At 46.5% G+C, this 17,896-nt stretch overlaps 1 protein-coding gene across 3 annotated transcripts in view; it reads right to left on the reverse strand.

Annotated features, from left to right (window-relative positions):
- Positions 1-17,896, reverse strand: part of nrde2 (NRDE-2, necessary for RNA interference, domain containing) — a 35,111-nt gene extending 17,215 nt beyond the window's left edge. Inside the window, exons 1-2 of one of the 3 annotated variants that reach the window (XM_061843889.1) lie at positions 17,158-17,896; positions 10,547-12,301 (exon numbers count right to left, since the gene is read on the reverse strand). In XM_061843889.1, coding sequence (XP_061699873.1) covers positions 10,547-11,261 — 715 coding nt within the window. In that variant the 5' untranslated portion in view covers positions 11,262-12,301; positions 17,158-17,896. Of the gene's footprint in view, positions 1-354; positions 509-10,546; positions 12,651-17,157 lie in introns of those variants that run through there. The other 2 variants (XM_061843890.1, XM_061843891.1) reach the window with 2 other exon arrangements.

The following is a 17,896-nucleotide window of genomic DNA, read 5'->3' on the forward strand; positions in this document are numbered from 1 at the left end:
GCTGACAAGTCTTGCCCTTTTGTGTTCACAGGGAAAAAAAAAATCAAATTAGTCATTACTTTTGGTTGAAAACAAAGAGTTATGTTGGATAGTGCGCGCAAACCTGCCAATGTGTAAATGAAGATTCTTTGACTGTATGACTTGATTTATAACTTGTTTACCAACTAATGACTGGGTAGATTTCAAATCGACGTAATCTGCACTTGCTACCACCAACTACAAGTAACACCAGGATGTGCCCTTCATGTATTAGCATCTCCTACAAGTAATTATCAATGCATAGTATAGTAAAGATTCCTATAATATAACATGAACAATAAACGCGGAAATGCGACTGGACGTGAAGATTATTACCACTGGACGTGTCGTCAACCTTCTCGCCGGAGACTGCAAACGCTGGAAACAGCGCCATGTTGTTGTTTCTACTAAACGGTCGCATGGAAATGACATCATGACAAACGCGACGTAAAGCCTTTCATCTTCTTTCGCTATTTTCTTACCACTGATCTAAAAAGGGAGATTGGTTGAAGCCATCTTTGTACTCCCAAAACGTGTGGAATATACAGGTTGGATTATGGTGGGGGTTTTCTCAAAGTTTTGCATGTAGAATTAAAACTGGTCTTGTGATCTTGACATTTTTTTCAGTTCTGGTAACATGAAGGATTGTTAATTCGATTTGGTAATCCAAAAAAGCCCAAGTGCAAAGGAAAGACATATAAACACCGTGACCACCAAGAAACCTTGCATATTACCAAAGGCCCGATTTCCATGACGTTAACTTTTCCTAAAATAAGATATGAAGCACTATAATCATAACATAGCAAAAAACTAAGCATTTTTTGTCATAAAAACATTAAATTTTAAATCAATCAGTTCAGTATATTTTTGGAAATAAGGACTTGCAATGGGAAAATACACGCTAAACGCATTGTTCATTTGTTGTCTCTGCGATGTCCTATTTCAGACCGAAAATTTAAACCTGTTTCCTCGCATTTGAATATCAAACTCAATTTGGAGGGTTCTGTATTGTGAAATTCATCAAAAAATTTCACAGAAAATGTGTTTTCTTGCTTATCCACTCATGAAGTTTGGGAAAATATTTACAGGGCTTTTCTGCGAAAAAACGTCGGGCTATAAAGGTGAAGCAGAGAGTGAACGGTGAACAAGAATAATGAAAATAATAATAAATAAAGAAATAAAATAATATAGCTGCTCAGGTCTGCATGGTTGTTTTGGGAGCATCAAGATGGCGGATGGCGACTTAAATTTAGGTGGCCAATGAGCCAGCCAGTCTTTTTTTTAGATCAGTATTTGTTACTATAGCGAGGGCTGTGACTGACGTCACTGACGAGCATGCGCATTAATTGTCCGCCATATTGGAAGACAACCCCCAGGAAGTTCGAGTGCGTGTAGGTGTGATCAATCTGTTTTTATATAGTTTTCTTCACTAGGAATTTGATCTACATGATCTAGCAAGGCATGGCAGGCTCTTCTGCCAAGTGTAAACATGTTGACACCCTGCCAGCTGTCGAAAGGAATCATTACAAGGAGAAACTTGCTCTGGTTGATGGAGTTGACCCCTACGAGTTACACAAACAGGAATGGAAAACAGATGTGGCATACTATCCTGCTGTAACTTATCCTGACATTGTGAACTGTTTTGTCGTCAATCGAAGGGGTTAATACCATGGATGACCTGAAAGTTTACAAGAGCATGGATGCATACAATCAGTTTGTGTGTGGCTGGTTTCGCAATGTAGGAGCTGTTGTCAGAAATGGATACCACCGACTCAATGGAAAGGTCAGTGTTTACATTTCATATGATCTATATTTCATTATGCTGTGACTTTTCTCAGTTCAGTGTAGACATTCACACTACAGCTTTTTAGCAAATCCAATTATTTAATTCATGTAAATTTAAATGTATGTAATGTTTGTGAGGCCAGGGGTAATTTAATGATCAATTACAACTTATAATTTGACAGTTAAGTAATGCCATGGAGGAAAGAGTATAATTAATTTCTTTTTGTTGTTTCCATCTCTGTACTACATATATTTTCAAAATCATAATATTTGAAATGGACATTTTTTTCAATAAAATATAAATTTCTCTAGCCTACATTCTTTTGTGAAATTTTCATTTGCTACAATAATGATGGGTGAAAATATTCAGTAAAATTAATTAAATGTGCATGATACTTAATACATGTATACATACATTTATGTTAAAAAAGTCCAATATTAACTTTACAGGTTCTCCATTCCCAAGCATTGCGAGAAAACCCCCTTTGGCCTTGGGTGATTGCTGAACAAAGTGGGAAAATTGTTGCTTCTGCAAGGCTGGCCTGGGACAAGCTTGTTCACATGTTGCAGCACTGCTGTTTTGGGTTGAAGCCAACATCAGGATACGGGACTCAAAGACTGTCACACAAGAGAAAGCATATTGGAAGCTGCCAACACCTTCAAAGGATGTGGAGTATCGTCCCATTAGTAACATTGACTTTACTTCAGCAAAGACAAAAAGACACCAACTGCAAACTGCCCTTGAAGCTGGTGCCAATGTGGATGGAACAAAAGTGACAAAACCACCCAGAGTTGCCTCAAGGTCAAGCACTACTCCTACAAGTACAGATGCAGAGTTGAAGTTTTTCTTTGAAATAAGTAAGTGTGGCATCAAACCAGCAATTTTAAGTATCATTCGTCCATATTCAGCTCAGTATGTGCCAGTGTGAATGGCAATAAGTCCCTTCGAAATGTAACAGATTTCTTTGTCTTCAATTTAGAGCTGTTGATACTATCTTTGAATAACAAAATGTCACTCCCAATGTTCAAGGAAGAATGCAAAGTCCATTATCTTAAAGGTCTAATCCAGAGGAAATGTATTTGATTTGTCTACCATACAAATGTAGGTAAAATTTCATTAAAAATATTTTACAAATTCTCAACACAACAAAAATGAAATAAATTAGCGTCAAAGTCAGTCTCAAGATTTTGTTCGAAATGTCGCTTAGAATCGGCAAGTTTCGGTTCTCTCTGGAATTTGATGTCACGTCACAACAACATTTAGCCAGAGAGTGAAAAAGCTAGCAAAGATAATGAGCAAGTGTGTTGCATACGGCTATTCTGTGTCAAACGCTGACGGAGTGAGCTACGCTGCATGAATGGCCTAAAGATGAACAGCAAGGCAGGTTATGGACCAGGTTTGTGAAGACAAAGCGGGCGCATTGGACTTACAAATCAAACTGGACAGTAATATGTTCCAAGAATTTCACAGAGGACTGTTTTGAAAACCCGGTGCAGCTTCGGTAGCAACTAAGTACGTTGAATTGTTTAGTATTAACAAGTATCTACCTCGTTTTAAATGTAAGTGCAATACCGATATATATATAGTCACCTAATCCATATCCCCCCTCCTCGAGCCATCACCTTATTGTGTTGGAGGGGTTTGTTTGTCTCGATGATCCTAGGAACTAAGTTGTCTGGGGCTTTATGCCCCTGATAGGGTCACCCATGGCAAAAAGGTACTAGGTGAGGGACCAGACAAAGTACGACTCCAAAACCCCTATGATGACTACAAAAATTGGATCTTGGTTTCCCTTGCCCGGACACGAGTCACCGGGGCCCCCCTCTGGAGCCAAGCCTGGAGTTGGGGTTCGAAGGCGAGCGCCTGGTGGCCGGGCCTGCACCCATGGGGCTCGGCCGGGCACAGCCCGAAAAGGTAGCATTGGTCACCCTTCCCATGGGCTCACCACCTGTGAGAGGGGCCATAGCAATGTGTGCAATGTGAGCTGCGTAGTGGCCAAAGACCTTGGCGATCTGATCCCCAGCTACAGAAACTAGCTCAAGGAACATGGAATGTCACCTCGTGCGTGAAGTCGAGAAGTTCTGACTAGATATACTCTGACTCACCTCTACGCACCACTTGGGGTCTGGCACCACTCCTCTTGAGAGGGTTTGGACTCTGTTCCACTCTGGAGTTGCCCACGGGGATAGACGCCAAGCAGGTGTGGGTATACTTATTGCCCCCCGGCTCGAGGCCTGTACGTTGGGGTTTACCCCAGTGGATGAGAGGGTAGTCTCCCTCCACCTGCAGGTAGGGGGACGGGTCCTGACTATTGTTTGTGCTTATGCACCAAACAGCAGTGCAGATTACCTCCCTGAGAGGGAGTGCTGGAGAGCACACCCTCTGGCAACTCCATCATTCTGCTGGTGGACTTCAATGCCCAGGTGGGCAATCACAGTGAGACCTGAAAGGGCGTGATTGGGAAGAACACCCCCCCCACCCCCCACCCCTGATCAGAACTCGAGTAGTGTTCTGTTATTGGAGTTCTGTGCTCATCAAGGATTGTCCATAACAAACACGATGTTCAGGCATAGGGATGTTCACATGTCTACTTGGCACCAGGACACCCTAGATTGCAGTTCGATGATCGACTTTGTGGTCGTGTCATCGGACTTGTGACCGCATGTCTTGGACACTCAAGTGAAGAGAGGGGCGGAGCTGTCAACTGATCACCAGCCGGTGGTGAGTTGGCTCTGACGGTGGGGGAAGATGCCAGTTCGACGTGGCAGGCCCAAACGTATTGTGAGGGTATGCTGGGAACGGCTGGCAGATTCCCCTGTCAGAAGGAGTCCTATTGGGTATTTCTGGCCTGTGGGACTCCCAAGGCAGCTGATAGGTATCGGCTGGCCAAGCGGAATGCGGCTTCGGTGGTCACTGAGGCAAAAACCTGGGAGTGGGAGGAGTTTGTTGTGGGCATGGAGAACGACTTCAGGAGGGCTTCAAGGAAATTTTGGTCCACCATCCGGCGTCTCAGGAGAGGGAAGCAGTGCACCATCAACACTGTGTATAGTGGGGACGGGGTGCTGCTGACCTCAACTCAGGATGTTGTTGTCGGTGGGGAGAATACTTCAAAGACCTCCTCAATTCCACCAATATGCCTTCCCATGAGGAAGCTGAGTCTGGGTGGTCTGAGGCGGGCTCTTCTATCTCTGGGGTTGAGGTCAAAAAGGTGGTTAAAAAGCTCCTCAGTGGCAGGTCCCCGGGGATGGATGGGATTTTCCCAGAGTTTCTAAAGGCTCTGGATGTTGTGGGGCTGTCGTGGTTGACACGCCTTTGCAACATCGCGTGGACATCGGGGACAGTGCCTCTGGATTGGCAGACTGGGGTCGTGGTCTCCCTTTTCAAGAAGGGTGACCGGAGGGTGTGTTCCAATTATAGAGGGATAACACTCCTCAGCCTCCTGTGTCAGATCTACTCAGGGGTACTGGAAAGGAGGGTCCATCGGGAAATCGAGTCTCAGATTCAGGAGGAGGAATGTCGTTTTTGTCCTGGCCATGGAACAGTGGACGAGCTCTACACCCTCGGCAGGATCCTCGAGGGTGCATGGGAGTTCGCCCAACCAGTCTACATGTGTTTTGTGGACTTGGAAAATGCATTTGACCGTGTGCCTCGGAGAGTCCTCTGGGGGGTTCTTCGGTAGTATGGGGTACCGAATCCCCTGATACAAGCTGCTCGGTCCCTGTACGACTGCTGTCAGAGTTTGGTCCGCATTGCCGGCAATAAGTCGGACTCGTTTCTGCTGAGAGTTGGACTCCCCCAAGGCTGCCCTTTGTCACCGATTTTGTTCATAACTTTTATGGACAGAAATTCTAGGTGCAGCTGAGGTGTGGAGAGTGTCTGGTTTCATGGCCTCAGCATCGCATCTCTGCTCGTTGCAGATGATGTGGTTCTGTTGATTTCATCAAGCCGTAATCTCCAGCTCTCACTACAGCGATTCACAGCCGAGTGTGAAACGGCTGGGATGAGAATCAGGACCTCCAAATCCAAGAGTATGGTTCTCAGTCGTAATAGTGTGGCGTGCCCTCTCCGGCTCAGGGAAGAGATCCTGCCCCATGTGGAGGAGTTCAAGAATTTTGGGGTCTTGTTCACGAGTGAGGGAATAATGGAGCGGGAGATCGACAGACGGATCAGTGCAGCGTCTGCGGTGATGCGGACTTTGTATCGGTCCGTTGTGATAAAGAGGGCGCTAAGTCGGAAAGCGACGCTCTCAATTTACCGGTCAATCTACGTTCCTGCCCTCACCTATGGGCATGAGCTGTGGATCGTGACCGAAAGAATAAGATCCCGGATACAAGCAGCTGAAATGAGTTTCCTCCACAGGGTGTCCGGGCTCTCCCTTAGCGATAGGGTGAGAAGCTCGGTCATCTGGGAGGGACTCAGTGTCAAGCCGCTACTCCTCCGCATTGAGAGTAGCCAGATGAAGTGGTTGGGGCATCTGATTCGGATGCCACCTGGACGCTTCCCTGGTGAGGTGTTCTGGGCATGTCCCACCGGAAAGAGACCCAGAGGACGACCCAGGACACGCTGGAGAGACTGTCTCTCGGCTGTCTTGAGAATGCCTCGGGATCCCTCCGGAAGAGCTGGAAGAAGTGGCTGGGGAAAGGGATGTCTGGGTATCCTTGCTGAAGCTACTTCCCCCGCAACCCGACCCGGAAAAGCGGTCGACAATGGATGAATGGATGGATAATCCTTATCTATGTGATGTTTAGGATGTGGCGGAATTTTTACACTGTACAAAGTTCGTGTACTGTTGACGCTGAGGTCTTCCTCAAATTCGACTACAGCAGTGTGTGCTTTCAAATGTTCGGTGCATAATTTAAAATACAGGCTAAATGCAATAACGTGAAGAATGCACTATAAACAATGAACATTACTCTGATCTGACTAAATATTCCAAATTGGAAATATGAATGAAATGTTACTACCTCGTACCTATTCAGTTATCCACTCGTGCCTTTCACCAGACAAAGAGAGTTCTAACCCTAAACATAAAAAACGATCTTACGAAAAACGAGTAAGATTAAGTTTAATAATCCATCATTGTCAGGTTCACCAATCAGATATTCATTAAACAGGACAAAAAAGGAAGCAAAGACACCAGTTCAAGTCTCGCGAGGAGAGAGGAGAGGAACTGTCTAGTACAATTCACCACTGCACTCTCTGATTATCCTCTACTCAGCACCTCTATTTATTTAGTTTTGAGATGCCCCTTATTTACATGGATGTTACAAAAAGGAGACGGCAAGCAAAACAGTTGGAAACAAAGTGTACTTGTTTGTTCATGCGTGTGTGCATGTGTGGAAGATTGCTGAATACATGTGTGGTCATCATTTCATTAACAGGCAGCAGTTCTAACAGTTCTGATGATTAGATGTTTTTGTTCTTGCTATCTCCTGCGAGGAGGCTGCCACGTTATCTAGAGCAGAGCAAACCATTTCTTTATTGGAAGCAAATGTATGATAATTATGATCACAATCATTCCTACAATCATGTTACAGTTTTCTTGTACATTTAGTCCTCAGATCTATGAATAGTGGGGGTCTGATAAATTTTATAAATCTGAATTTGAATTAATTTTAATGCCTCATATGATTGTTGGTATGGTATGGTTTCCAAATCCATGTTAAAAAAATACTATAACTATTGGATGAAGGAGTAAACCAGGACAGCTGTATCGGCATATGTATAAAGTAATGTAATTTCCATGTTTCAAGGTATGTGGAACGCCTGTTAGAAGACCTCCGGACCCTCTATCTGGATGCGGAGCACCACCTCTCAGCAGCCAGTACACAAAACCAAGCAAACACTTGGCTATTCGGGATCATTTTTCAAGATTTTCAAATCAAAGCTGTTGAAATTATATGTTGTGAAATTTTTAAAAAATTACAAATTTGAAGAAGCCGATTTAAAAACTGTCCGATTTGTTAAACTCAAACTAAATTCTATCCTGATGTAACTTCAGCGGCAGAAAGTTCATGTTACGAACTTCTGACGCATGCTGATCAACCAGTCGTGTTTCATGTCTGGTCTGTCCAATAGTCGTTTTCTCAACTTGTGTGAACCTCTGTAAATATGACCTCCAAGGTGAAAGCAAGGTGAGGGGGCATACTCTGGATTTAAACTCTTCATCTCCTAATGACATTTTATGGAATGAAGCAATATCATATTTATCATGTGCATATACAAATGTTTATTGAATGATGGTTTCACCTTCAGTGGTTTGTAAAAAAATAACTTGGTTTAGAAACTTCTTCAGTGCTGTGATACTTACAGATGATATCACAAATTTTTCAACCATTTAGCTTACTCTAATTATAGTGAACTTGAAAGGCAAATTTTGCACCAGAACAACAAAAGATATTCAAGAGTCGAAACTGTCACATAATGACAACAATGTCCATCAATTATTAGTCAAGGATCAACACCCACACTTCAGTTTTCATGCAAAGTAAAGGGTAATGTTCATCAGCTGGACATAAATCCTGTGAACATGGATCAATCATGTTTGCGTCACCCTTACACCCACAATACATTCCCCAATGAAAACAAACAAGGCCTCAAACAAAGACAATTACAACATGGCCTGAGAATGCACTCCCCCAGCTGGAGTACTGTTTTCCACAGACTGATTGGGAACTATTTGAACACCAGAACATCCAGGAACACACATAGACACTGTCACTGTCAATAGACGGATCCGGGGTTTCCCCAACCAAAAATCCCGTATAACCCGAGAGACTAAGGCACTCCTGAGATACCGCAACACCGCCTTCAGGTCAGGGGACAAGGCACAGTACACCGCTCCCAGAGCTGACTTAAAGAGAGTCATCAGAGTGGCTAAGGTGGCCAACAAAAGAAATATTGAGGAGTGCTTCGGAGAAAACACCTCAGAAAAGATGTGGGGTGGAGGGGGTGGGGGGGGTTACAACACATCACAAACTATAACAGAAATAATCAGATGTGTGGCGGAAACACAGATGCCTCGCTGGCAGAGAAACTAAACTGTCTCTTTGCCCGTTTTGACACGGACAGTTCAACCTCAGGCTCATCACAACTACCTCCCATCAGAAGCACACTGACGTTTCAGGAACATGAAGTGAGATGTGTGCTCGGGACTGTTAACACAAGGAAAGCTGCTGGCCCAGATGGAGTGCCGGGGAAGGCACTGAAAGCCTGTGCCGATCATCTGACCAGTGTTTTCACAAAATGTTCAACAGTTCCCTGCTTGAAATCTGAAACAATCATCCTCATCCCAATGTTTGATATTATTTTTAGATCAATACAAAAGTCCGTTAATCATCTGACTCCAAATTGTGACCTTACCCGACCACCACTCATCCAACAATTTGCGCGCTCGTTCTGCAAAGAAAGGACCAGGAAGCCGGCGTTTTCACACGCGAGTGGATTTATTCCTTCAACAAACACCTGAGTCTCGGGTCCCTCTCATTACAACCCTGTATGTCTCTGTTCCCTCCAGCCGACGTACTCCACATCCGAGTTGCCCAGGACAATTTAAAAAAGTATAATCTACTAATTCACTATTGGTTATGTGTCTCCTGCAGTTATCCTTGGCGCTCTCTCATTGGTCTTTATTGGTCTGCAGGATGGTGGCCCGACTCCTCCCGCCTGCGGTTGTTGATGTTTTGTTGCTCCCGTCTCCCTCTAGGTCAAGCGTCGTCGCCTGGGTCAAGCGTCGCGTCGCGTCACACTCGTTGATTGTGGTTATCACCACCCAACTGTCGAGAACATTCTGTTCTAGCACGCTATCTGCTGTAATCACTTTCTTGCCACATTCTCACACTGCAACTTTTTATCCACAGACTTTCACACATTAAGCAGTATTGCAAATACATCGCCTTGTTGATTTTCATTTCCTTTATTCCCTCTCATGGCCCACTGAGGCCATACCACCAACAATTCACACTCCAAACTCCCGGAGTCTGTGGAAGCATCATGTACTGTCCACCTGGTGGGAGCGGTCCCAGGGTCCGCTCGATTGTCCGGACTGTGAGAGACCTAATACATGGTATACAACAACATCCGCATACCACCATGATAGCCGCAAACACAGCAATAGAAACTCGCACAGACCTGATCAAATCTTGTAGCTTCCAAACATACTCAGCCATTCAGTGTACCAATTGGTATCCACTCCTGAGTGGTCTTTCATTTTCTTACTCAGTGTCCGAAGTCCATTCAATGCCCTGGTGAGTCGCCCATCTGAAGCTGTATTATTTGGGATCAATGTACAACGCTGGTCCCCGAAAATGCTGCACACACCCCCTTTCTCTGCCAATAGCGTGTCAATAGCTATCCTGTTTTGGAATGTCATTAATAATGAGGCTGCCAGCTGTTCGTGCACTGCTGTCAGTGCCTCAGTGGTGAAATTTGGCAATCTCTGAACATTGTAATGGACGTAATTAATCCTGTCCACATTTTTATTAATTGTTACCCATATGAAGATACTCTCAAATCCTGCTGACACTTGATTGACCAATTTATATTCATCAGGTACCCCTCTAGGCACCCCAATTTGATCAATATATGTCAGATCCCCTTGTTTAAGCCATTCGGCCATATTTCTTTTCCTTCTATTTAAAAATGGGGATTTCCCTAATCTATTAATCTGGTCCCACTGCGTATGTTTCAGATCCACTGCCGTCACGCTAACTGGCATGATCAGAGTAACCAGGGCGCACTTACCTGAGGCATTGGGTGGCAATCTATCGTACAACACTTTTCCTCCACACCACAGCCATACATCTGCACGTGCAAGGGGTGTACCTGCTGGCAGAGACACATTCTCAATACACCATGGCTCTGGGATTCGACCGATCCCTGCGCCAGTTCCATGTAATTTCAGACACGTAAAATTTTGTTTCGCGACCTGGGTATTAAACATTAGCTTTTTCTTTTCCATCCCGATCAGTGGGAAAACTTTATCCAATTCAGTGCACTCACCAGTTAGAATTTTCTCATACAAAAACTGCAAGATGCAGTTGGGGGCAATTACTCCCGCTGCAATTATGCGGAGAATAGGGCGTGCCTCAAGGCACACTAAACAATTGCCATTGATCGTGTTGGCTGCCTGTTCAGCCATTAGTAACCAATTGTTCGTTACCATTGAAATGCCTGTGTGAATTAGGAACCAATCATCTACCTTCCTGAGTCCGGGGAGCACCTTAACCTGAACGCTACTTACCGACTTTCCTCTAGTCAGGATGGTTTTGCTCTCTGTTTGATTCTTCCTACCGTACTCCTCAAATGCCGTCTTGTTGGGGCACAAATAAACACGTGTACAGGGATCCCGTCCCACCTTGGAAACACAAACACTTATTGTCGTACATCCCGGTGCCCACTCACTTCCTCCCCTTGGCACGTTCCCTGGAAGGGGGTAATTTGTTTGATTCCGAGTCATTGATTAAAAACTTGGTGCTTCCCTGTCCAGTCACTCTTACATTCCTAAGTCTATCCTGCCAGATTCGTGCTTTTTCACTGCCCCATAACTTGCTCTGTCAAACCTCTTACCGATGATATGAGAGACCGTCTTCCATGTCGGCCATCTTTCAGATCCTCTCAAATCCAAATACCATACATAGGGCAGCCACGTGGTTGCTGCCCACCCCCCAATTGAAAAAGTATTCAAGTCTAACATGATCACTGTCTCGTTTACACCTGGCCCATAACAAAAATACAATTGGTTTGTAACCACGTCTCGTTCCTGTCCGCATGGGTCCCGTCCGAGTCGGGCAACCTCCCTCATCCCGACCACCTTCTCACCCATGCTCCTCTTACCTCTGTTCCAATACACCTCCTGGGGTCGACCTGTGTCACCTTTCCTTTCCAGATTTAGGCTTCCCCACATGCTCACCTGTGTCGGTTGATTACATTTTAAACTCATCAGTGTTTGTTGTGTCTGTGTCAGCTCAGCACCACCACCTTGCCATGCCTCATACCACACCGTTCCATTGCTGTCCACAGTCACTCCTTCACTTCTTTCATCCTGTATAACAGATTCAAGCGCCAGCATGGTCCACACACAGCATATTGATGCGAGGCAAAGCCATACAATCGTAATCGTAATAGAACTCGGACATTCGCGTCCTAATTGTTTTTCAGACACAGACGTTGTTGACATCTTTGATTTCGACTCAATTCTGATCATCTTCACCTTCCCTCTCTTGACCTGCCCGTCCGGGCAGTCAACTTTCACGCTCACCATTGTCAGGTACAAAGTCAGGTGCCGGTCTCAACTGCGAGGAATGATAGCACTTATGACCCTTGGTCTCCAATTGGACGGCGTGTGAGGTTCTAGCCAGAACCCTAAATGGTCCTTTCCAGCGAGGGTCAGTCCACTTCCTGGACAGCACTCGGATGTAGACGTATGGAGTAATGTCGGGATCCCGTGGTGTTGACGAAGTGTCGACAGCCGCCTTTTCCTTGACCTGTGCAGACACACTGGAAACAAGTGCATGACGATACTTCCAGTACGCAGCATGTGTTAAATCGGGAGTCGGCAAGTAAGCCGGCGGAACCAAGGTGGAGCTAGGACCTGGCATTAGGCGACCCGTTAACAGTTTGAACGGTGCGAACCCAGTAATTTTGTGAACAGATTGGCGGACCACCAACAGAGCCAGGGGCAAAGCTTGTCGCCACGTCATCTTTGCGATGCCGCGTGGTCCGTCAATACCTGGACGGGATATCCCATAACCACGTGTGCCGTTTTCTGCAAGACTTTGGCCAGACCCGCAGTGTACCTGACGCAGTCTGCCTGCTTCTGTTCAATCCCGTCTAGTGGCACACTACAATACATCAACACTGCCCTATGTGGCCCATGTCGTTGATACAGTGCTGCGTTCACTGTTTTGTCGCTGATGGCTGCATCTCGATGGAAGACCTTGCTGTAATCTGGTGTGGCCAGGGCTGCTGCAAATGCCAATTCCTGAATTAATTGTACAAACAATGCATCATCCTCCGGGGTCCACTGCAGGATGGCTTTCAAATTCCGGACCCAGTGTTGTTTAACCAGAGCCCGCAGGCCTGCTGTTTTGTCCACATAACATGGGATGTAGGCTCTGCTATAGCCACACAGCCCCAAAAATGACAGCATGTCCTGCACTGTTTCCGGACGTGGGTGCCGCAATATGGAACTGCGGTGATCTGGGTACATGGCCAAACCGGCTGGTGTGATAACGCGTCCCAAGAAAACCACAGACCTACGACAACACTGCAACTTTTTCCTCGACACCTTAAAGCCAGGTCAGCGAGCTTGACCAGCACTGCTCGTGTGGCTTCAATGCACTGTTGAGATGTCTCAGCTGCAATGAGGAGATCATCCACATACTGCAGGAGCACTGAGCCTTGGGGCAACTCACATGAGGACAGCAAGTCCTTCAGGACCTGATTGAAAATTCCCGGTGAGTTTTTGAACCCTTGTGGAAGTCTTTTGTACTCCAATTTCACTCCCTTATAGGTAAATGCGAAAACGTGTCGTATTGATTCTGCCAGTGGTAAGCAGAAATACGCATTTGCCAAGTCAATCACTGTGTACCACTGTTTTTGTGGGTCCAAGGATGATAGGATGCGGTGGGGATCAGGAACTGGCAGAACCGGTGTTACAGTGATGTCATTGACAGGCCTCAAATCATGGGCCATCCTCCACGTCACCCCATCTGCCTTTTGAACTGGCCGTAGGGGTGTGTTCCACGAGGAGGCTGATGTTTCCAACACCCCCGCATCCCACAATCCGGCCACTGTGTCTTCCATACCTTTATCTGCTTCCTGAGGCCATCGATATTGAGGACGGCGGACCAGAATGGAACAATCAACCTCCAAATGGATCGGCTGAACTGTATGACACAAACCAACATCAAATGGACCCTGCGACCACAGGGCCTGCGGCATTTGATCCAACATAGCCTGTGCGGACTCATGATCAGTCTGCTCCCGCCCAAGATGGCGGTCCAGAAAAACCAACTCGAGGTCTGCCTTATCCACCGTTTTTCCCATAATCCTAAAACTGTTAGCTGAGGCAGAGTGCCACACATCTGGAATTTCCGTTATCATCCAATCATGCTGTTGTGTTAATCTTTTCACCATCGGTCCCAGTTGACGGGGCTCATGGCCTGGCGATACTGCCAGTGTTACATGGGGCAGACCTTCCTCACCCATTTTGAACCATTGTTCTTGCTCTGGCGACAACTGCACATTCGCTGCCACTCCCTCTGGGCCTACAAATATGCATGGTGACTGTAGTGTCCAATTAACTCCCTCGATTTCTTCAAACGCATCTCTATATACTTCATCCGAATCCCTATCGTAATATAGAGTGCAATGCAAGGGGTCCACTGGGGGGTGGTACGGTGCCAAAGCCTGGATCCATGGTTTCCACAGTAGATACGTAGAGCAGACACCTCCTCTGAATGGGGTCTCTGGACTCAGCCGAGCCCAGTATATTCGTGCACTCTCTGGTACTGTGGAGAGTGGGGCCATCAACCACTGGCCTCTTGTCGTCACTGGTTGGGTGCATTCCAGGACCTGTCCGTCAGGAAATGTCACTGTGAGTCCCTGTTTGCCACAAAGAATTTGGGCTCTCAGTGCTGTTAACATGTCTCTGCCCATCAAATTGATGGGTGTGTCCATTGCATGAACATATGAATGACACAATTTCTGTCCAGTATTTGTGATTTCCGTTTTCAAAGGCCGGGTGAAAGGCAGAGTCTGAGGACGTCCCGAGAAGCCGACCAACGTTGTAACTCGTTTCGACAACGCTGTGCTTGGCAGTGGCATGTTGATCAAAGAGTGTTTTGCTCCCATGTCCACCAACATCTGGATTGGAGTACCCGCCACCGTCAACTGAAGCATTGGCTCTGCCTGGCCAGTGCTTCCCGAGGTTCCCAGGCCCCCCTATTCATCCGGGCCGTGCCATGGGTCAGCCTGGTAATACTGACCCTGCGGGTTCGGCTGCGGCCAAGGGCGGGGCTGTTGTGGCTCTCCCTGGTTCTGTGTCCCCGCTTGCTGATTTCTTTGCTCTGGCCCCGGCAGTGGTGGGTTGCCATAACAGTCCCGAGCCCAATGATCCGGGGATCCACAATTGAAACAGGTCCCCGGGGCAAATCCATTCCGTCCTCGACCTGGGAAGGTACCACGACCACGCCCTCTGTATCCACCACGGAATCCTTGTCCTCGGCCCCGTCCAGCCCCCACTGGAGTCTGATACATTTGCTTTTGTTTTGCCTTCTCCTGTTTTGCTTCACCATGCAACTTTGCAAGCTGTAATTTAATCAAAATCGTCGCCAGAGCATCAGTCTCCTTCTGGTCTTTGTTTGCTTTTTCCACATAAATCTGGCAGTGATGTATCAAATGCCTCTTAAACCGCGACTCCGGGCAGACCAGAGTATCTGGATCTGTCCTCAAAATCGTCTGCACCTCGTTTGGGAGCCCATTCAACATCGCCGTCCTAAACATCATCTCGGCCTCCGAATAGCTGGCTGGATGTTTGCCTGTGGTTTCAATCCACAGCTCCATCGCTTGAGCATAATGTTGCTCCGGAGTCACATCCTTTCCGTAATTAAATATTGCGGGAGCCACATCCACTGGAGATGGAAAGGCTGCCCTCAATTCTCTAAACATGACATCTGACACCTCTGCCAGTGGCGTTTCACTTCCCAAATAGCGGGTGCCGGATGCCACCTCAATATTCTGTAATTGAATTAGGGAACATGATCCCAAGATAGCTTGTCTAAAAACTCCCTGTCCTGACATCGCCGCCAAAAATTTAGTAATCCAGGCTCGTGCCCCTTTATGCAGGGGTGGCATTTTCTCCACCAACGCAGCCACATCCCGAAGCACCAGGGGCTCATAGCGGCGACCCGTGCGTGTTGCCACGAGGGGTGCCACAATTTGGCCCTGTTCCTGCTGTGCCATCATCTTGCCCTTACTGCGAGTATTATAACCTCGCCCCGCCCCCGGCGACTCATCATCCATTTCCTTTTGTCGTTCCCCTTCACTGAGGGGCTTGAGCATGTGCTGCTGTTCTCGCATTACCGAAATGTATTAAATTAATCACTTTCATTACTTCAACAAACAGAATTTACAGTAAAAAAAAAAAAACTGTCTCAGGTGCAACCTCCCTGCGTTTTAAATCACCCAGCGTTGCCTGCTCATAATTTGTCATCCCCGTCATCACTTCATCCAACATTCCTCTTTCTTCCCATTGCACTCTATATCCTTCAAACAACTTCCATGATGCCTCTTTCTTCGTCTGCTCTGGCGCGCTCCTGCGCCCCTCCTTTCTGCTATCGCCGCCTCTGGTGTCCTTGTGGGCGATATCATTTGACTATGCTAATCTCCCCGCATTCTGTTTCTCTCCTTATTCACCGCCTACTCAATCAACTGAACCGTGCCTTGGGTCATTCTTGACCTGTCATCCTCTACGTCCAGTACCATGCGACCACCCAATGTGACCACTGGGGCCATCACTGGTGCTGTCGGGTACGACGGTGGCTCAAACACATATTGCTGAGCCTGTCCGCTCTCTGCCAACTGGGGATAGATTCCTCTTACCCCCTCTATTGTCTTTCTTCTCTCATCCACTTTATCAACCGACGCAGGCACTTTCTTCACAACTTCCTCACACTCCATGCTTATCGCCGCTAACGCAGTTGCAATCGTTGCCAATTGGTGTATGCCACGTCTATCTTTCTCCCAACTCTTTCACTTCCTTCTCCAACTTGCTTGATCTTTATCTTCCTTCAAGCCTCGAATATTCGCCAACATTCTACTTTCCTTTTTCTGTAACTGCCTCGCCAACTTTGACATATTCCACGTTCCGGGCTCTCCTTGAAACAGCTCATCTTTCTTTAACTTCAAAAACAAATTCTGGCTGCGCTCCCTTTCTTTCTTAATTTTCTTTCCTTCAATTCCACTCATTAACTGAGTCTCCAATTTCGCATAATGACCGTTTATCTCCGACCACACATCGTTCCCTTCATATGGGACCCGAGACCACTGTCACACTTAGTTTCACTCGCCATGTCACAATCCACCCGCGCGCGTCCCGGACACTTTTCACACAGAACAACAGTTTGGTATTTCACTCACACCGCTTCCACACTGATACGTAAATCCCAGATTTTACACCATATCTTAACCACGAATAGTTCCAAACTATTCTAGTAGGTAAATCCCAGATTTCATACCCTACTAACGTCCACACTTTTACAATATTGCCCCCTCGGATAATCCTTCCTCTTACAATTTACACACTCCAATATGCAGAATTTAGACATTTTAGTAACAGGTATTCTGCTTACCTTTTCGATGTGGCCACTCGAGGAAGGAAGGTCGGATTCGGGGCTTTCTTATCAGGTCGTCACCTGGTGTGGACGTGGGTCCCAGACCCTGAGTCCCAGACTCTGTGGTTTTCGCTAAGTCCCAAACCTCTTTACCTTTCTTGCATCACGTCGGGGTCACCAAGAATTGTTGGATATTATTTTTAGATTAATACAAAAGTCCGTTAATCATCTGACTCCAAATTGTTACATTACCCGACCACCACTCATCCAACAATTTGCGCGCTCGTTCTGCAAAGAAAGGACCAGGAAGCCGGCATTTTCACACGCGAGTGGATTTATTCCTTCAACAAACACCTGAATCTCGGGTCCCTCTCATTACAACCCTGTACGTCTCTGTTCCCTCCAGCCGACGTACTCCACATCCGAGTTGCCCAGGACAATTTAAAAAAGTACAATCTACTAATTCACTATAGGTTATGTGTCTCCTGCAGTTATCCTTGGCGCTCTCTCATTGGTCTTTATTGGTCTGCAGGATGGTGGCCCGACTCCTCCCGCCTGCGGTTGTTGATGTTTTGTTGCTCCCGTCTTCCTCTAGGTCAAGCGTCGTCGCCTGGGTCAAGCGTCGCGTCGCGTCACACCTGCTGATTGTGGTCATCACCACCCAACCGTCGAGAACATTCCGTTCTAGCACGCTATCTGCTGTAATCACTTTCTTGCCACATTCTCACACTGCAACTTTTCATCCACAGACTTTCAC

Source organism: Syngnathoides biaculeatus, chromosome 15 (genome assembly GCF_019802595.1).
Source record: "Syngnathoides biaculeatus isolate LvHL_M chromosome 15, ASM1980259v1, whole genome shotgun sequence".
Lineage (NCBI taxonomy): Eukaryota > Metazoa > Chordata > Actinopteri > Syngnathiformes > Syngnathidae > Syngnathoides > Syngnathoides biaculeatus.